The sequence below is a fragment of the Chelonia mydas genome, chromosome 16 (genome assembly GCF_015237465.2).
Source record: "Chelonia mydas isolate rCheMyd1 chromosome 16, rCheMyd1.pri.v2, whole genome shotgun sequence".
In the NCBI taxonomy this organism is placed as follows: domain Eukaryota; kingdom Metazoa; phylum Chordata; order Testudines; family Cheloniidae; genus Chelonia; species Chelonia mydas.
The window spans coordinates 12,283,504-12,303,913 of NC_057857.1; the positions used below are offsets into that span (position 1 = coordinate 12,283,504).

The window sequence follows — 20,410 nt, forward strand, 5'->3', positions numbered from 1 at the left end:
ATAGAATATCAGGGTTAGAAGGGACCTCAGGAGGTCATCTAGTCCAACCCCCTGCTCAAAGCAGGACCAATCCCCAATTAAATCATCCCAGCCAGGGCTTTGTCAAGCCTGACCTTAAAAACTTCTAAGGAAGGAGATTCCACCACCTCCCTAGGTAAGGCATTCCAGTGTTTCACCACCCTCCTAGTGAAAAAGTTTTTCCTAATATCCAACCTAAACCTCCCCCACTGCAACTTGAGACCATTACTCCTTGTTCTGTCATCTGCTACCGCTGAGAACAGTCTAGATCCATCCTCTTTGGAACCCCCTTTCACGTAGTTGAAAGCAGCTATCAAATCCCCCCTCATTCTTCTCTTCTGCAGACTAAACAATCCCAGTTCCCTCAGCCTCTCCTCATAACTCATGTGTTCCAGTCCCCTAATCATTTTTGTTGCCCTCCGCTGGACATTTTCCAATTTTTCACATCTTTCTTGTAGTGTGGGGCCCAAAACTGGACACAGTACTCCAGATGAGGCCTCACCAATGTCAAATAGAGGGGAACGATCACGTCCCTCGATCTGCTGGCAATGCTCCTACTTATATAGCCCAAAATGCCATTGGCCTTCTTGGCAACAAGGGCACACTGTTGACTCATATCCAGCTTCTCGTCCACTGTAACCCCTAGGTCCTTTTCTGCAGAACTGCTGCTGAGCCATTCGGTCCCTAGTCTGTAGCGGTGCATGGGATTCTTCCGTCCTAAGTGCAGGACTCTGCACTTGTCCTTGTTGAACCTCATCAGATTTCTTTTGGCCCAATCCTCCAATTTGTCTAAGTCCCTCTGTATCCTATCCCTACCCTCCAGCGTATCTACCTCTCCTCCCAGTTTAGTGTCATCTGCAAACTTGCTGAGGGTGCAATCCACACCATCCTCCAGATCATTTATGAAGATATTGAACAAAACCGGCCCCAGGACCGACCCTTGGGGCACTCCACTTGATACCGGCAGCCAACTAGACATGGAGCCATTGATCACTACCCATTGAGCCCGACAATCTAGCCAACTTTCTATCCAACTTATAGTCCATTCATCCAGCCCATACTTCTTTAACTTGCTGGCAAGAATACTGTGGGAGACCGTGTCAAAAGCCAAAGCTCAGAACCAGTACTACAACCTCATTGACCTGTCATCTGCCTGTCAGCCAGGATGTTGTAATCTTCTCCTCCCTTGGCTTGTCTGACTCCATCCTCTCCTGGTTCTCCTCTAGATCTATAATTACTCCTTCAGCATGTCCTTTGGAGGATCTTCCTCAATGGTCACTCTGGGTGTCCTTGGTCCCCTTCTCATCTCTGCGTAATCTCATCTGTGAACACAAATTCAGCTACCATCTCTATGCTGAGGACTCCCAGATCTACTTTTCTACTCCAGACCCGTCTTCTTCTGTCCAAACTAAAATCTCAGCCTGACTCTGACATCTGGTGGATATCTAGCTCAAGCTCAACACGGCTAAACAGAGCTCTGAATCTTTCCCCACAAGCCTTCCCCGCTACCTCCTTTCTTGATCACTGTGGACACCACCACCATCCTGACCGTCACTTAGGTCCATAACTCTGGTGCCATCTTTGACTCTGACCTCTCAGTCCTCACATCCAGGCTGTCTAAATCTTGCCAATTCTTTCTGCATAACATCTCTCAGACATAGCCTTTCCTATCCATCCACACACATAAAACTGTTGTCCAGGCTTTCATCATTGCATTTCAATTACTGCAATATCCTTCTGTCTGGCTTTGACAAATGCAGTCTTGCCCCGCTCATAACTGTTCAGAATCCTGCTGCAAAGATCATTTTCTTAGTCTGTCACTTTGACTACATCACCTCTTTCTTTGAAACTTCCCCTTCTCTCTCTCTTCAAACATAAGCTGCTTCTCTTCACTTTCAAGGCCCTTCATGGCCTATCCCCACCCTACCTATCTTCTCTCTTTCACTGTGGAGACGTTGACTCCCACCTCTGATCAGCCCATGGTGCCAGCCTATCTCCCGCTTTCTCCTGTGCTGTGCCACATGTTTAGGAGACACTCCCCATAAACATCCACAAAGCTACCTCATTATCCACATTCAGATCCCTCCTTAAATCTTTCCTTTTCCTTGATGCCTAAAAAATACTTGATATCATCTCATTGTTTTCTTGTACTCGACCCATCTGACTGTATCATCTGTTTGTTTTATACTTAGATTGTGAACTCTTTGGGATAGGGACTTTTTGTTTTATGTTTGCACAGCACCTAGCACAATGGGATCTTGGTCCTTCCCTAGGGCCCCTAGGCACTAGAGTCATACAATAAATGTTCCCATTTCTCCTCATAAATGACCTTATGATGCCATGTCAATGTACTGTGATTTCACAGCTGGAACTCACCGTCTTTGGATTATGCTCTTTGCTCACGTAGGGATAAGAAATCACAGGACAGATACGGCTCTTAGTCACCCTATGGCTTCTCATTCCTGGAGATGGGAGGTACAGCTGGAATGAGCGGGGGGACAGGGATCACCTAGGTCGCTAAGCTCATTTGAGCATCTCACTCAATCTCAGCCCATCTCAATTCTGTTTAACAAGAGAGGAACAGGCCCTTGTAGCTACAGAGTCTGGCCCTACAGTAATCAACAATGGACATGGTGATTGTCTTGCTGCTTCTGAAGGGAAGCAGCTGGTTTTGCTGGGTGAATTTCTTGCCGGGGTGGTGAAAGGAGCCGGGCTGCAGGGAGGGCACATTTGATCCTCACTACACCACAAGGGCTGACTCTAGTGACTCCGTTTGGTTGGATGCTGATATAGAGAGAGTCCTGGTAACACCTGTTGCTGGTCCTCTTTGCAGGTGGCAGGGCTAGGGAATTATGGGCTGCGAGGAACCCGTCATAACGTGGGCATGGCGGTGCTCAATCAGCTGGCCCAGAAGTTGAACATCGCTGAGCAGTGGAAAGCAGACAGACGCTGCTGCGCAGACGTGACCATCACCAATGTGGAGGAAGCAGAGCTGGTGCTGATGAAACCTCGGCGGCTCATGAACATCAATGGACTCAGTGTAGCAAGCGCTGGTGAGTGACTCCGAACACCTCCAGTAGCCAGCTGAGGGATGCACACAACTGTAGCCTTCCAGGGACCCTTGTGCTTCACCTTTCATCTTCTTAGCCAGAGGGGACCACTCAGGGCTGTAAGCAACAAGTCTGAAATACCTGCCCTGGAACTACAGGGCCCACTCCTGCCAGGGTCAGTCTCCTTTTTCTTTTCTATGGAGCCAACGATGTGACAACTCTTAGGACTTCCTGGTTGTTCCATGGCCATTCAGGCAGACAGACAGTAAAAGTAGACCAAGCTCAAGAACCTAGCACTTGAGCTAAAGGAGAATATCCATTTCCAGTATAGGGCTTATGACACACAGTTGACCATATCCAGTTCTGTCCAGTAGAGGGCAGTGCACACACACACACACAATCTCCTAAACCCATTACTAATTTTTCACACTACCCTTGGGAGATGGAGAAGATTAACTGAGTTCCATGCAGTTTGCCATTTTGGCATCTCTAGGAAAAAACAGGTGGCAAGGTTCGGAACCAAGGTCCTGAGGGCTCTGCACGGACATCAGAAATCCCAGGGCAGTTTTCAGAACAGTCAGGCTTTTCCCTGGCGTGCTGGGCTATGAGTTCCGCTCCTCACACTGTTGCATAGCCTGCTGCAAGCTAGTTGGCTACGACCGTCCAGCCCGCTGTGTTTCAGGGGTGTGGACTGTAAAGTGCTTTTGGCCAAAAGACAATAGCAGTATCACGTGGTGCAGACATCAGACAGCTCCAGTGACAGCGTGTGCAGCTAGTTTGCCAGCATGGCTGATAGTGCATTCCTGAGGTTAGAAGTTCTCTTCGCCCTGCTATGCACTTCCTGCCCTCCACGTCCCCTGTCATTTTTTATCACTGACGCCTGCAGTGTCCTTCTTTAGGTCCCCGAGGCTGTGATGGTGAGAGATGGATTTAATTTTTCCTCACTTCTTGTGCGTTGTTTCTTTCTCAAGCTGAAACTTACAACCTCGGGGTAGAAGACATTTACCTCGTTCACGACGACCTGGACAAGCCGCTGGGGAAGATGGCGATAAAGTTGGGAGGCAGCGCAAGGTACGAAGGGAAAGCCCCTGTGGAAAATGACCTTGAAAGATTTGCTTGAGCTGCATCTTACTGTGTGCTTTTTAAAAGGGGCCTTTGGGGCTGTGACTATCCCATCTCCCCCACCCCCAGGACTGCAGAGATGGCAGCAGATTGGTGGCAGAATCTTTCTGCAGCGCTTTACAAGCTTTACCTTACATTGGTTTACTCTGCTGTCTGCCCAACCTCCTGCAGGTTCCAGTTCAAAGCGCCAGCTAAACCAGAGATATTTCAATAAATTGGGATAGCCTCAAATAATGGGCTCTGGCACTAGGTGTGCAGGAAACAACCGGTGCCCAGGCTGCTGCAATAAAATACAGCAGTGACTGCCCAGAGCCCTGTTAGGCAACCTCCCCGAATCACACGTTTCCTAGCTTGATCGACACTTGAGACCGAACAGAACCTAGACCTGTGCTTGTAGTGACAGTGACGTTTGATTGAAGAGTGACCTTTCTGAATCAGTTACATTAGCCACACACTGTTCCCTGGGGTCTCCCCTCTTATTACCATATGGTCCATACCTGGCTGTGTTCAGGCCTGCCCAGTGCAGGCAGCGTGTGCAGTGTGTACTCCCTTCTCCAGCAGTTGAAAGCACTGGGTGCCAGAGCCCCGGCTGGGGAGTTCAGTGCAGGGCACGGGACATTCTGGATCTGCACAGCCATATCCCTAGCCAAGTACCCTCTTTGGCAATACCCCGTGGCAGTGGGTCACCCAGGGGGTTTGGCCCAGCTCAGAGGCTGCTGCATGTAAGTGAGGCCTGCTCTGAGTATAAGACAGGGAATCATGAGCTCCTCTCTGACACGGATTGCCCCTTGGGCCATGGGCGTGCCACTTAGGGTCTGATTTTTCAGAAGCGCTGAGCACCCAGAACTCCAGGTGCAGTCTGCAAGACAAGGCAAGCCTGCCTGGGGCTTCCTCTGCACAACTTTGCATCAGTTTCCCAGTGTGGATACTCAGATGTTGCTTTGAGTGACTTGTGCTTTAGTCTAAGCCTGAATAAGCTTAACCGTCCTAGGCTGCTCTTACACTGAAATCCAAGTGTCCGCATGGACTTTGCACCAGCTTAACTAAATTGGGGTAATGTCACACCTCTCGTTAAATCAGTAGAACTCTCTGTGTAAACAAGCCCAGTGCCTAGGTCTTCTGTAAAGGGGGATAACGGGGCCTGTTTGTACAGAGCAAAGAGGAGGGAAGAGTTTAGTGTGAATCCCATGGATGATCCCTCTGAGGTTCTCATCTACTCTCTGACGGCTGGTTTCTCTTGCTTTCTTTAGGGGGCATAACGGGGTCCGTTCCTGTATCAGCTCCTTGCACTCAGATGTAAGTCGGCCTTGCAGGGTAAAGAGCTCTATCCTGCACACATCTTAGCAGTGCATATGTAAAGCACCATCTCTCCCCAGCCCCAGAGCCCCCTATGAGCCACCCCCAAGGCCTTAGCCTCCCCCTTGTGTTTGTGTTAGCAGACTTGGACCTTCATCCCCCCGCTCCCAGCCCAGCCCTTCTCACACGTGAGTTGTTTCTGACTCGTCCATGAGCCAGGATGTGGAAGCAATTAGCTAAAGTGGAACCACATGGCCTGGCTGGGAGCTCAGCCCACCAACTTAACTGCGTTTGTTGGACGAAACTCTTTCCAAGCTCATGTTTGCTGGAGCCCAGCCCGAACCCAGCTACAGCAGAGGGAGACAAAGGAACAGAACAGGACACAAGCCCAGCTTGCCGTGTGGGGCTCAAGTGAGGCACTTAGGATTCCCTTTCACTCCACAAGCTCCCCCTTGGACTGGTCCCTGGCTAACCAGGGTCTCAAGGCTCCCCTGCCCTCCAGCCCCACCTCAGAGCCCCCAGTATCTGCTTTGGCTCCAGGCCATGCCAAGCATGTTTAGCACTTTGTAGCAACTTGCCATTCTGTGCCGAGAGCCCAGCTCGAGTGAATGCAGGCCCCAGGAACAGGTGGCGATGGGGAGAGGACACACAGCACATGCTGCATCCCCTTCTCTCCCTGCAGTGCATGGTGCGGCTCAGGGTTGGCATCGGCCGGCCAGTGGGGGAAGCCATGGTGGATCACTACGTGCTGGGCCGGTTCGCCAGCGCTGAGCACGAGGTCCTGCAGCGCGTCCTGGAGCAGGCGGCCGACCTGCTGCTGGAACACATCCTGCAGAGGAGCAGTGGCAAGGACCGCACGCCCCCTGGCAACAAGGGGGACAGGACCCCTCATTAACCCTTTGAGCTGGGGGAGTTTTTATGAATATGGTGCCGACGGAAAGCAGTGGTCCTGGACTCCTTCGTGGGCCTCTGGGCACAGCTGGCAGGGTGGGCTGAGGGAGCTAAGCAAAGAGCACTGACCCCACAAGTTGTGCTGTGTGGGGGCAGGTGCCAAGGGAAGCTCCTGGCAATGAAACTGGTGGGGGAGGTGGCGGACTGCCAGGCAGGTGCTATTCCTGCACCCCCCATGTCAGGTGGCAGGCTTCTCCTCCCAACCCCATTAGCGCTGACAAAGGCAGCCCGGTAGATGGCCTGGCTCCGCATGGCCAAGTGCCCGTGCCTGGCACTTCAGCACCCTGCAATGTGGGGAGTAAGGAGGACCCCGAGAGAGACTCCAAGCCCCAGCCAGGCTCCACCCTAGACCCCAGCTAGGCTTGTCGTGTTCAGGGGCGCCTGCCTCCTTGCCCAGCTTGGGACCACTCTGTCCCAGCAGCACCTTGTCCCTGCCCCTGCAGAACAGGTCTGGGACTTGGTGGTTGTGCCCGGTCTCAGCTTTGCCTTGTTCGTCCTTGGTTTCCAGCCAGACATCTCAGTAACTCCATAGGTTTTATAGGGCAGTTCTGCATAGACTGTACAATAAACCCAGGCACCCAGTCTGCACACACTTTGCCATCTATGCTCAGTCCCTCTCCTTTGTGCAGGTGTCCTGGGGGCAGGGGAGGGAGCAATCGGCTGGCAGAAAGGGGTGCTCCCTCCCTCCCCCCCCACCATTTCCCTATTTGGTCAGCAGGCCCTGCAAGGAGCGTCTGGCCGCTATCTCTGGCAGGGGCAGAATCGGCTGCTGCTTCACCTGTTTCTCCTCCGACCAGGAAGTCATCCGTGGCTGTTGGGAAATTGGCAGTGATTCAAACACTGTCACACCAGTCACTACATCCCTCTATGGGGGCGGGGCAGGGCAGGCCAATGCCAATGGCGCTTGGATAAGCTTTCCTGACCCTGTGGGTCCGTGGAGGGAACCATTAGGAGCAGGGACAAGGGGCTGGGAGTCAGTCTTGGTGCTCACCTCAATCCTCAGCTTCTCTGCTGAGCCTGCCCAGCCTCCCTGTGTGACTCCCTTTCTAACCTCCCAGGATACCCCTGCCCTGCAGCCAGCTATGCCCATGCCCAGTTGGCCCAAGCCCCCCTCACCTCTGTGGCACTGGTGTAGGTGCGGACGGTCCCGATGCGGGTGGTCTTGGACAGCAGACCCATCTTGCTCATGCTGTGGAGGAGCGGCACCCCCTGCCCCTGGTGAGCTAGCAAGTGGTGTGAGATGACGGGAGAGGTCTTGAGGCACGGGGCTGGGTGCAGCTGGCTGGAGCAGAGGAGAAAGGGGATGGGTTAGACCACGTGACATGGGGGCGGCAGGGGTCACTGAAGGCAGAGACTAGAACGGCATTGGCAGGAAGATACTGCAGGCTCTTCAAGGTGGGAAGTAGAGTAAGGGTAGGGTGCCTCTTAGGGTGAGCCTCCCCAGCTCAGGCTTAGCCAGGACAGGCCCTGGAGGCAACTGTGAACAGCAGTCACTGGAGAGGATCAGCCAGCTTTGGAGGTGCGGGGGAGCAAGCAGACAATCAGAGACCAGAGTGGAGAACTGCATGCTCAAGGGATCAGCAAGGGGTGCAAGATGGAGCCAGTGCAGGTCGGTGTGGGTGGGAGGTCGCTGCCGTCAGCTTGCTGGTGGGAGGCCTGTGGGGAATGAGCTAAAGGTGACCTCTGAAGGTCTCATCTGCCGTGCTTCCCCTGGAGGGCTCTAGGAGAAGTCGGGGGAGATGGGAGTCGTGACATCACAGGAGCAGGGAGGCAGGGTTGTATGACAGCTCAGAGTTGGAAGGCAGAAACGCAACCACATGTCACACAGGGCTATAGAGATAACAGAATAGAGGCCAAAAAGGTACAACCCCATTTCTCTCCCCTTTGCCTCTGGGTGTCTGGCCTGGCCTCCAACTGGGACCTGCCTCTCTTGGGTGCAAAGAGATGCTGGGGCAGGGGCTGTATGGGGAGTGGGGCTATTCCCTGCATTTCCTACTGACCTCTCTGCTGTGGACTCCAGTCCATGCTCCCTGTTGGCCATTTTCTGGGGCCCAAAGACCTGCTCCTGAGGCGCGGGCCCAGCCTTGCTCGCCCGCCTCAGCAGCCCCAGCAGGCTCCGCAGCATCTCCTGGTGACGCAGCTGGAACATTATGTCGAAGTCACCATCCTCCTCATCAGACGGCCTGTCCTGCAGGGCGATGAGGCGGGGGAGGTGAACCGAGGGGAGGGGAGCCGGCACTGCAGCTCCTGCTCTCCCCCCTCCCCCCATGACTTCAAAGCACAGGGGTTGGACCCCCACTGTAGGCAGAGGAAGCCCCACAGCTCAGTCTCCACTACCATTGCCCTGGCTCCTGCATTCTGAGTGCACCCAGAACCCGGCAGCTCCCGTAGGCGAGGGAGGTGCCCATCTAACAAAGGCTCAGGCCCCACGGCCGTTCAGAACTCTGCTGGGACAGCCAGCCGGGAGCTGGAGCCGCTGGGGGTTGGGCTGCTTGTAGCTCGAAGCCAGACTTTAGTGGGGTTCCCTGGAACAGCAGCCCAGCATCTCTTGGCTCTTCCCCACCGACTCCACCTCCCCACAGCTGGAGGCTTCCCGTCCCCAGCACAGGACGTGTCGTCGGATCCTCAGACGCAGCCAGGGGTTCAGTAAGAGACTCCGCACTTGGCGGGATGGGAGGATTTCTAGTACCGAATGCAATAAACACCATGTATGTGCTGGGTTAGGGCATCTGCCCCAGCAGCCTGCAGCATGGACCCAACCTCCCCCATGACTACCCTCCAACAACTGGACTCCACCGTCTAGCACCCCCTATAGAGGACAAGAGAAATTACAGTAAGTCCAGCCAATGTAGCCCTGACGCATTCTGGTTTGGTGCAAAATAAAGAGCCGGACACAGCTGCCACAGAAGATATAGTGCCAAGGTCCAAGGTGGGTGTTTGTACAGAGCAAGATGCTGGTGGCTCTGATCTGAAAGAGTCCAGGGCTCTGGGTGTGGCCAGGGAAGACCCCTTACGGGGCACGGCACATGTGCCAGGACATCTCACCACAGTGTTTGCTTGGAGGCACACCACCAACATGAGGCCATTGTGCCCTCCCAGACTATCACAGCATCCACCTTAAGTGACACAGCATCCCCGGGATTGGATGCAAAATCCATTCCTATTAATTTCAAGTCTTCCCTAATTGACACAACATCCTCATTGCCTGATGCAAAATCAGTTCCGGGTAAGTCAACACAGCACTATGACGTGAAACCCCAGATAGTTCAGGACTCTGGCATTGTCCCAGGAGCCAGCCTCTCAAGATAGGGACAGAGCGAAGGACAAGGGCAGTAGACGGGCCAGTGGTTAGGGAGCCAGCCTAGGTCTCCAGAGGCCTGGGTTCAATTCCCAGCTCCACCATGTTATGGGGGGATACTACCCAGATCCTACTAATGGGGGCCATACATAAGTACCCAAGATAAATGGATACGGCTCAAGAGCTCTCAGTCAGGGGCCTCTAACTCTCCTTAGCAGGATTTTGGGCAAGTTCTTTTATGTTACAAGAGCTCATGAGTTTCCCAACAGTTTGCTGCCCCATAGCCTGAACCTGTGTTACCCTGTTCTTAATGGAACCGCTTTGCTCTCCACAGCCTCTCCTTGGAAAGAGCTCAGAGAGCCTCTACACACTAACAGACCAAGCCTCACAGCTGCCCATGGGGTAGGTCAGTATAATCATCTCCATTTTACACATGGGGAAACTGAGGCACGGTGCAGCAATGTGCCTTGCACAGTGTCCCACAGCAACATTGTGGTAGAGGTGGGAATAGAACCCAGGAGTCTTGGTTCCCAGGCTCCTGCAGACAATATTGCTCCCTTTCTAGTTCTCAAGTCTTTCCTAACCTTTGACCTCTGTGATCCTGGTGGTGGCTTATGTCCACTGGTGCGTCTGTTCTGTTCTAGCTTTTGGGAGCAAACCAAGGAAATGTCGCATCTCAGAAGCATGCTGGGCTCTGGCCTGTTTAATGCCAAGCAGCCACCAGAACACGTCCACCCCAATCCCCGAAACTGTGTGAGTCTCACCTGCAGCAGGTCCTTAAGGGCTTGGACAGCCTGGTTCAGGATCCTCTCTGCATTCCTCCTGAGCTTCTGCTCTTCCTTTAGGAGCTTGGCCTGACTCTGCCCTTCGTCCATCTTCCTCCTCACCTCCTCCTTCAGCTCCTTCAGCTCTTGTCTGCAGGGAAGGAGCCAGACAAGAACAGCCAGGGGTGAGGTAGCAAACGGCCACTTCACCTCAGGGTGCTTGGAGTGCAGGGAAGTGTGCATCACCTCCAGCAGGCCCCAGACAACTGTGTGTGTGTTCGCATGCACTTGTCTAAATCAGGTTCCCCAGGGAGGTCTGTCTGTCTGTTCATCCAAGTCAGGTCCCCAGGCATATATGTGTCGTTTGTCTGTCTGTCCAAGTCAGGTCCACAGGGAAATGTGTGCATGTGTCTGTCTATCCATCCAAGCCAAGATCCCAGGGAGATGTATGTGTCTCTGTCCACCTGCCTGCCTGTCAGCCCACCAGGGAGATATGTGAGCACAGGAGGTAGGTCTAAATCTGGTCTCCATGGAGATGTGTGTCTAAGTCAGGTCCCCAGAGGGGCTGAGGTGGGCTAAGCCCCCTCTGCACATCTGTGGAAGTGAGGTCTCCTAGAGAGTTTACTTTCCAAGAGTTACACCCCCAGTAGGTGCCTGGGAACACCAGCCTCCCCTTCCCCATGGTAACTCCCGCCCCGTGGGGGGCTCCTGAATGTCCTGTACAAACACCAGGCTGCAGCTGGCTGAGCAGAGTGGCCCTTGGTGGGCAGGATGCGCTCAGAGACCAGGCACTGACAGAGCAGCAGTCAACATGGCTCCGGGGCAGGCCTTTTGGGAACCTGTGGTAGCACCAGGCGCAGCAGCTCTTGTGGGGGGCCATGACAGAGCCTTGCTGAGTCTGGCAGAGGGTTGAGCAGGTTGAGGTGACACAGACACATTCAGGGGAAGCATAATCCCAATAATACTCGGTCCTTTCCTAGTCCCTCCCATCCAAAGAGCTCCAAGTGTTGTACAGACACTGCTTAGTTAAATGTCACAAGGGCCCTGTGAAGCCAGGGAATGGCTATACAGGGACCACTTCCCTCAGCTCTTAAATGCAGCCACCTCTAGGGTGGAAAGTGGCAATTATTTAAAAACACAGCACAACACTGCATGGCAGTTTAAGTCAAGAAGTGAAGACTCCCAGGTCAAATTGCAATTGCAGAGGGCATTGAGCCAGGACACCTCGGTTAACACCGCAACTCTTCCAAGTTCCCACTCTGTGGGGTTAAATGGGCACAAGGGGTCAGGACTAGACCTGGTCAAAACATTTCCCCCAGCACAATTCTCCATGGAAAAAAGCACTGTCGTCAAAATCAAAATGTGTCGATTTCAACATTTTCAATGGGAAAAAGTCCAGATGAATCCCATTGACTTTCCTATTGCATTTTGAAAAAGCAAAACATTTCCTTTTGGCTTCCTCATTTTGATTCATTTCATTTAGACGTACTAAAACGTTAACTATCTACTCAATTCTATACTGTGTTAAATGCCTAATACTAAACACCAATATTTTAACATAATATTAAAGTTTAAATTCAGTGAATCAAAATGAGAAAGTCAAAACTGAAATGTTTGACCTTATTGAAACAAAATGATTCAACATTATCAGAATGAAATACGTTCGCAGCGCCAAGTCGACGCCGATTGGAATTTTTGCTTTGTTACAAATTTCAAATTTTTTATTCAGAACAAAAAGGGGTTTTGAAATGTTGGATTTTCCCGTGGAACTGAACTTCCAGCCCCCGCCCGCTGGAGTCAGGCTCTGCATTGTGCGTCTCATGGAAGAGCTAGCAGTACAGCACCACGCTGAGCTTGCCGTTCCAGAGGCAGTGCGCCATTTTCTGAAGCACTGACCCCAGTTCCTGTAATACCTGGGTTTTCCTTTAAGGTCTCCCATCCAACCTGGCCTGGCCACACTTAGCCTGGGAAATGTGATGGGATCACAGCACAAGGACTCTGCTTTGCCTCTACATGGCCTTGCAACAAGACCCGGCTGCAGCACGGGAATGAGATCTGCCGCTGGGACCGTGACGGCTTGCTGTCGCCTCCACTCTGCTCTACGTACCTTAGTGCCTGGTTCTCCTTCTGCAGCGTCTCATGGGCCGCCTTCAGCTGCTGCATGGCCTCCTTCTGCTTCCTGTACTCATCCACCAGCACCTGCTGCTCCTTGCATTTATTGGTGAGCATCCAAATCATCTGAAATGAGCAGCAGGGACACAGCTTCGGGATCAGGAGACAAGAGGGACGTCTCAGGCACCAGCCTCAGCCCAGGCTCCCTATCCCCTCACTGCCGTCCACACACAGGCTGCAAGTTGCCCATGCCCACTGTCAGGTCCCTACTGCCAAGATGATGAGCCACTTGCACTTACATGGGGTCTGAGCAAACTCTAGGGCAATAGTGCTGTCAGGGAATGAGGAGACCAGGCCCTGAAAGCCACCCCATGGTCCCTAGGGGCAGACAAGCTGGAGCAGTAACAGGACCAGAGCCTGGCTTCAGCACCCCGCATCCCTCTGTGCAATGGTTGAGCTCTGACCTTCTGGTTGCTGAGGCTTTTCTTGGTCATCTGCTTCTCATTGTGCTCCAGCATCCCCAGCTGCTTCTGCATCTCAGCCTGGGCCTCCTTCAGCATGTCGTTCTCCTGGATGAGGTCATAGCTGCGATCAGACATCTTGGCCAGCTGGACATTGATGGCGACATTCTCGCGGATGGTGCGCTTGGTGGTCTCGGCCATCTGGCTGTTGGAGACCTTGCGGAACTCAGCTGCCACCACATTAACACGCTGCATCATCTCCTTCTTCAGCCTGCAGGAGTGGGGCGTGTGCATACACACACAGGACACACAGAGAAGCTCATCACTCCTGGGGCAGGGCCCACCGCAGCTGCAAACGCCTTAGCCCCGGCAAATCGGACCCCAGTCCAAAGGATTAGCTCCTGCCCAAGGTCCCACAGCAAGTCAGTGGCAAAGCCAGGAAGTGAAATCAGGGCTCCCAAGTCCCACACTTGGCACTAACTATGAGACCACACTCCCACCTTCAGACTCCAGTGGGGAATGACACACAGTCATTCTCTGTCTGGCACTGACCTGTCTTTGTCCAGCACAGCTTTCCTCTCCAGGTTATAGATATACTCCTTGTGATTTTCCTCTTGTTTCTTCAGCTGCTCCTCTAGGGCTGCAAACTTGCCCATGAGATCCTCCTTCTGGATCCTGAACTCCTCCAGCGCAGCCAGCTTCCCACCTGCCAAAACAGATCACTTAGGACCCCAGAAGGACCATTGGGGGCTTCCATGCTTAGCCACGGGGGGTCGGGAGGAGGGCAAAGTGCTTCGACAAGCTGGCAAACCCCAGTGAGATTCTCCCAACTGCTCTTCACACCACACACCTGTTCTGCATGTTCTTAACCACCCTGATCACAAACTCTATGGAGCCAGGATTGTTTCTTTAGTACATTTGTACAGCACCTAGCACAATGGTGCTGCTGTAATATCAATAATACAGGGCCAGCACATGGGGAAAGCTTGCCCTGAGGCTGCCCAGGCTGTACCTGCTGTGGGGACCAGCAATAGACAGCAGCCTCCAGCACTAGAAAGGAGCCTTCCACAACCCACATTGTGGTGGAAAGAGAGGGAGGCTCAAATGTGTACACATAGTTACCAGATAGCAACTGTGAAAAAACGGGATGGGGGTGGGGGGTAATAGGTGCCTATATAAGAAAAAGTCCCAAAAAAGAGAACTGTCCCTTTAAAAACGGGACATCTGGTCACCCTATGTATACACCACCTCTGTCTCCACACCCCCATGTGTCCTCCCCCACACGCAGCTGGAATTAGGGCTGGTCAGAAATTTTCCACTGAAACTCTTCTGCGGAAAATCAGGTATTTGACTAAATGAAAATTTAAGATTTTTCATCAGAAAACTCAAAAACCTTCTGCCAAAGGCCCAACATTGTCTTGGTTTTCAGCAGCTTTGGGCCAAAAAACCATTTTGCAAACCCTTTTTATTATTACTAGAAGTGTAATAATAGAGTGTTCTGCTGAAAACAAAAAAAACTTTTCATCAAAAAAAATGTCTGGGGGTGTAGGTACAAATTCCTACCCACTCCAGCCAGAATATTTCCACTGACCGTTCTCCCACCAGCCCGTGGCCACAGCCCCAGGCGGGAACTGTTCAACCCTCAGAATTCCAGGCTCTATCCCTGCACGGCGGCACCAGCAGCCCCCTGCCCCAGGAAGAGGGACCATGGGGCAAGGGGGAAAAGGAAGGGTCCAGTCTGAGCCAGGGCACATTACTTAGCAACATGTTCTCCGAAGTGAGCTGGTCCTTGGTCTCCTGAAACTCGTGTCGAACCTGGGCCAGCTGGGCCTCGAAGGCGTCCTTCTCGGATTCTTTGGCCTGCTGCAGGCTGAGCAGCTGGTCATTGACGTCAGCGATCTCATCAACCCGCTGGTTCAGGGTCTTCTTGAGAAAGGCCACGATCTCCTTGTTGTCATTGGCCATCTGATCGTACTCCACCCTGAAGAGGGTCTCGTTCACCTGCAGCTCGTCCCATTTCCGCTGGTACCTGCCAGGGGGAAGCAGTGCCGAACAGACAGTCAGACAGCAGTCTCCAGGATGGGCTGATTGCCTGCCCCTCACCTATTTATAAGTTGGTCCAGTCTCTCCCATTGCCTGGGCACAGGCCCAGGGCATGCACGGGAGCACAGCTCACAGCTGATTGCAGTGGGACTGGAGAGGGGGACTATTCATGGCTAGGGCCCTACAAAATTCACGGGTCCATTTTGGTCACTTTCATGGTCACAGGATTTTAAAAATCAGAAATTTCATGTTTTCAGGTATTTAAATCTGAAATTTCACGGTGTTGTAATTGTAGGGGTCCTGACCCAAAAAGGAGTTGGGGGGGGGTCACAAGGTTATTGTAGGGGGGGTTGCAGTACTGCTACCCTTACTTCTGCGCTGCTCCTGGCAGTGGCCCTGCCTTCAGAGCCGGGCAGCTGGAGAGCGGTGGCTGCTGGCCGGGAGCCCAGCTGTGAACGCAGAGCCGCGGCCAGCAGCAGCGCGGATGTAAGCGTGGCCTGGTCTGGTATCGCCACCCTTCCTTCTGTGCTGCTGCCTGCAGAGCTGGGCCCCTCAGTCAGCAGTCGCCGCTCTCCAGCTGCCCAGCTCCGAAGGCAGCAGCGCAGAAGGAAGGGTGGCCTGGTCTGGTATCGCCACCCTTCCTTCTGTGCTGCTGCTGGCAGGGCACTGCCTTCAGCACTGGGCGCCTGGCCAACAGTCGCCGCTATCAGCCACCCAGCTCTGAAGGCAGCGCAGAAGTAAGGGTGGCAATACCGTGACCCCCCCAAAATAACCTTGTGACCCCCCTGCAACTCCCTTTTGGATCAGGACCCCCAATTTGAGAAACGCTGGTCTCCCCAGTGAAATCTGTATACTATAGGGTAAAAGCACACAAAAGACCAGATTTCATGCGGGGGAGACCATATTCCACGGTCCGAGATGCATTTTTCATGGTCATGAATTTGGTAGGGCCCTACTCATGGCCCATTCCCCTGCACTCCCATCCAGCAGCTCGGGACCCCCCAGCCCTGTCCCAGGATGGGAAGGAGACGAGAGGTGGACACCAGAATGGAAGTAGACAGATCTCTCTGCCCAGCCCTGCCATTCTAATTCCAACACAGGCGGCCAAAGTGAGTCCTGCTGCAACCAGGTAAGGTGCCTTGATTTCTGTGGGAGCTGCACCTGCTTACACAAGGACTGAATTTGGCCCATGGGCTCAATCCAAAGTGTCTGGGAGCAGAAGAAAGAGAAGCTGCACCTTTGACCCAGGGCTTCACCTCACCCGCACTATAACTGGCTTCTGCAGCATCAGCGGTAAAGGGCTATCATGAGCCTGGATAGCAATCATCGTAACACCTACACTCCTGAAACACCTGGCCCCAGAGCATGTTGCAAGCCGTGTTTACAAGAATCGTTTCACCCCGCACTGAAATGCAGCCGTCTCTGGGGAGGGGCACGGGCAGCTCCGTATACAGGCACCCTTCACCCCGCACTGAAACGCGGCCGTCTCTGGGGAGGGACAGGGGCAGCTCCATATACAGGCACCCTTCACCCCGCACTGAAACGCAGCCGTCTCTGGGGAGGGACAGGGGCAGCTCCATATACAGGCACCCTTCACCCCGCACTGAAACGCAGCCGTCTCTGGGGAGGGACAGGGGCAGCTCCATATACAGGCACCCTTCACCCCGCACTGAAACGCAGCCGTCTCCGGGGAGGGACACCGGCAGCTCCATATACAGGCACCCTTCACCCCGTACTGAAACGCAGCCGTCTCCGGGGAGGGACAGGGGCAGCTCCGTATACAGGCACCCTTCACCCCGTACTGAAACGCAGCCGTCTCCGGGGAGGGACAGGGGCAGCTCCGTATACAGGCACCCTTCACCCCGTACTGAAACGCAGCCGTCTCCGGGGAGGGACAGGGGCAGCTCCGTATACAGGCACCCTTCACCCCGTACTGAAACGCAGCCGTCTCCGGGGAGGGACAGGGGCAGCTCTGTATACAGGCACCCTTCACCCCGTACGGAAACGCGGCCGTCTCTGGGGAGGGACAGGGGCAGCTCCGTATACAGGCACCCTTCACCCCGCACGGAAACGTGGCCGTCTCCGGGGAGGAACAGGGGCAGCTCCGTATACAGGCACCCTTCACCCCGCACGGAAACGCGGCCGTCTCCGGGGAGGGACAGGGGCAGCTCCGTATACAGGCACCCTTCACCCCGCACTGAAACGCGGCCGTCTCTGGGGAGGGACAGGGGCAGCTCCATATACAGGCACCCTTCACCCCGCACGGAAACGCAGCCGTCTCCGGGGAGGGACAGGGGCAGCTCCGTATACAGGCACCCTTCACCCCGCACGGAAACGCGGCCGTCTCCGGGGAGGGACAGGGGCAGCTCCGTATACAGGCACCCTTCACCCCGCACGGAAACGCGGCCGTCTCCGGGGAGGGACACGGGCAGCTCCGTATACAGGCACCCTTCACCCCGCACTGAAACGCGGCCGTCTCTGGGGAGGGACAGGGGCAGCTCCATATACAGGCACCCTTCACCCCGCACGGAAACGCAGCCGTCTCCGGAGAGGGACAGGGGCAGCTCCGTATACAGGCACCCTTCACCCGGCACGGAAACGCGGCCATCTCCGGGGAGGGACAGGGGCAGCTCCGTATACAGGCACCCTTCACCCCGTACGGAAACGCGGCCGTCTCCGGGGAGGGACAGGGGCAGCTCCGTATACGGGCACCCTTCACCCCGCACGGAAACGCGGCCGTCTCCGGGGAGGGACAGGGGCAGCTCCGTATACGGGCACCCTTCACCCCGCACGGAAACGCGGCCGTCTCCGGGGAGGGACAGGGGCAGCTCCGTATACAGGCACCCTTCACCCCGCACGGAAACGCGGCCGTCTTCGGGGAGGGACAGGGGCAGCTCCGTATACAGGCACCCTTCACCCCGCACGGAAACGCGGCCGTCTTCGGGGAGGGACAGGGGCAGCTCCGTATACAGGCACCCTTCACCCCGCACGGAAACGCGGCCGTCTCCGGGGAGGGACAGGGGCAGCTCCGTATACAGGCACCCTTCACCCCGCACGGAAACGCGGCCGTCTCCGGGGAGGGACAGGGGCAGCTCCGTATACGGGCACCCTTCACCCCGCACGGAAACGCGGCCGTCTCTGGGGAGGGACAGGGGCAGCTCCGTATACGGGCACCCTTCACCCCGCACGGAAACGCGGCCGTCTCCGGGGAGGGACAGGGGCAGCTCCGTATACAGGCACCCTTCACCCCGCACTGAAACGCGGCCGTCTCCGGGGAGGGACAGGGGCAGCTCCGTATACAGGCACCCTTCACCCAGCACGGAAACGCGGCCGTCTCCGGGGAGGGACAGGGGCAGCTGTTTAACCCCAGCAGAGCTGGGCTTTGCGGGGGCTGCCGGCCGGGTCCCCCACGGTGTATGCGGGAGGAACAGGGCCCCGCCCTGAAAGGGCGCCGACGATCACTTGAGGAGGCTCCGAGGAGGGGCTGCCGGCCGGGGGGCCGCCCCGCGGGCTGCGGCATTTGGCCCCGCCGGTGGGCACAGACCCCGGGGCGGGGATCCCGCAGCTCGCCCGGGCCCGGCTCCCCCCGTGAGCCCCTGTGGAGCCCAGCCCAGCCCCCCGCACCGGGCCAGCCGCTCCTCCAGGTCCCGGATCTGGAGCAGGTAGAACTCCCGGCTGTGCTCGGCCAGGGGCTGCTCCGCCTTCCCCTCCGGCCTCGGCTCCTTGCCCGCGTTTTCCTTCTGGCCGCCGCCCTTCTTCTTGGGGGCCATGGCCGCGGCGGGCAGCGGGGGGAGCCCGGCGGCCGCTGGAAGAGCCTCCGGGACCCCGCGTCGCCGGGGCAACGCGCTGTACATAGCAACGGGGGCGCGGGGCTTAAAGGGCCAGGCGCCCGCGGGGGGGGGGGGGGGGGGGGGGGGGGCAGCCTCTAGCCCCACCCGCGGGACCCCGCAGGGCCGCCCGCCTGGGGATCCCTGGGCTGTGCCCTTCGCCCAGCAGGGTCCCCTGGGCTGGGCCACCCCCAAACTGGGGACCCCTGGCCTGGGCCCTCCGTCCAGCGAGGTCCCCTGGGCTGGGCCACCCCCAAACTGGGGATTCCTGGCCTGGGCCCTCCGTCCAGCGAGGTCCCCTGGGCTGGGCCACCCCCAAACTGGGGATTCCTGGCCTGGGCCCTCCATCCAGCGAGGTCCCCTGGGCTGGGCCACCCCCAAATGGGGATTCCTTGGCTGGCCCCCCCCAAACTGGGGACCCCTGGTCTGCGCCCCCAGACTTTGCTGCCCTCCTTCCCCCCCCCAAGGGCGTTCCCTGTACTGTGCACCCTCTGACCCTCCTTAAAAATCAAAGAGCTCTTAAAGTGCCCCCTGTGGGTTGCTCCCTGGATCCCCCAGTCTCTGACACTCCCCCCTCCAACATCTTCCTCCCTGGTGAAACCCCTTTAACATGGGAATGAGCATGCAAAAGCCCCCCACCCCCATCATGAATGTTACCCTTTGCGCTAGATTAGAATAGTGCGGAGCTGCACTGAAGACACCGTCCCCTGCTCAGCTTGGTTTAAAGCAGCAGCTGGGACTTTGGTTATACACGCCAAGGGAAATACCACTGCTGTGGATGTAAAAAGGTAGGACAGAGGAAGGCTGGTGCAGTGGTTAAGGCTCCAGTCAAAGTCTTAGATGATGTGGGTTTAAATCCCTGCTCTGCCACACGTTCCCCATGTGACCATGGGCAAGGCGCTTAGTGTCTCTTGGCCTCAGTTCCCTCCCTGCAATTGGGGGATAGTAGCCCTGCCCTACTTCACAGGGGGCACATGAAGATAAATACATTAAAAGGACTAGGAGGTGCTCAGATGTTCCAGCTTCATATAAATAGCTAAGATAGACAGGGGCTGCTTAGGGAAGTCACACAGGCATGGATGCCTTGGGATATAGCCAAGGATTTGTTCCCTATACAAAATCTAGCATGATTTGGCCACTACAGTATCATAGAATATCAGGGTTGGAAGGGACCTCAGGAGGTCATCTAGTCCAACCCCCTGCTCAAAGCAGGACCGATCCCCAATTAAATCATCCCAGCCAGGGCTTTGTCAAGCCTGACCTTAAAAACTTCTAAGGAAGGAGATTCCACCACCTCCCTAGGTAACGCATTCCAGTGTTTCACCACCCTTCTAGTGAAAAAGTTTTTCCTAGTATCCAACCTAAACCTCCCCCATTGCAACTTGAGACCATTACTCCTTGTTCTGTCATCTGCTACCGCTGAGAACAGTCTAGATCCATCCTCTTTGGAACTCCCTTTCAGGTAGTT

General features: G+C 55.3%; 2 protein-coding genes across 4 annotated transcripts in view; one reads left to right on the forward strand and one right to left on the reverse strand.

Moving 5' to 3' along the window:
- PTRH1 (peptidyl-tRNA hydrolase 1 homolog) overlaps positions 1-7,041 on the forward strand; it is a 9,326-nt gene extending 2,285 nt beyond the window's left edge. For all 3 annotated transcript variants that reach the window (XM_043530320.1, XM_007057331.4, XM_043530321.1), the window contains exons 2-5: positions 2,852-3,071; positions 4,040-4,139; positions 5,441-5,486; positions 6,169-7,041. In XM_043530320.1, the coding sequence (XP_043386255.1) occupies positions 2,852-3,071; positions 4,040-4,139; positions 5,441-5,486; positions 6,169-6,381 (579 nt within the window). In that variant the 3' untranslated portion in view covers positions 6,382-7,041. The remainder of the gene's footprint in view (positions 1-2,851; positions 3,072-4,039; positions 4,140-5,440; positions 5,487-6,168) is intronic.
- On the reverse strand, positions 6,958-18,959 carry CFAP157 (cilia and flagella associated protein 157). Its single transcript, XM_037879685.2, has 9 exons — positions 18,740-18,959; positions 14,830-15,101; positions 13,625-13,778; positions 13,076-13,343; positions 12,607-12,737; positions 10,500-10,650; positions 8,438-8,625; positions 7,554-7,719; positions 6,958-7,248 (listed from the first exon to the last, which is right to left on the reverse strand). Exons 1-9 carry the CDS (start codon positions 18,883-18,885, stop codon positions 7,141-7,143), a joined length of 1,584 nt encoding a protein of 527 aa, XP_037735613.1. The 5' UTR covers positions 18,886-18,959; the 3' UTR covers positions 6,958-7,140.
- Between the last annotated feature and the right edge of the window lie 1,451 nt (positions 18,960-20,410).

Coding starts and splice junctions, on each gene's coding strand:
- CFAP157 (XM_037879685.2), bottom strand. CDS start 18,885: ATGGCCCCCAAGAAGAAGGGCGGCGGCCAGAAGGAAAACGCGGGCAAG. Junction 15,102..18,739: donor CTGGAGGAGCGGCTGGCCCG/GTGCGGGGGGCT, acceptor TCCCCCTGGCAG/GTACCAGCGGAAATGGGACG. Junction 7,249..7,553: donor CCTACACCAGTGCCACAGAG/GTGAGGGGGGCT, acceptor ATTTCCCAACAG/CCACGGATGACTTCCTGGTC.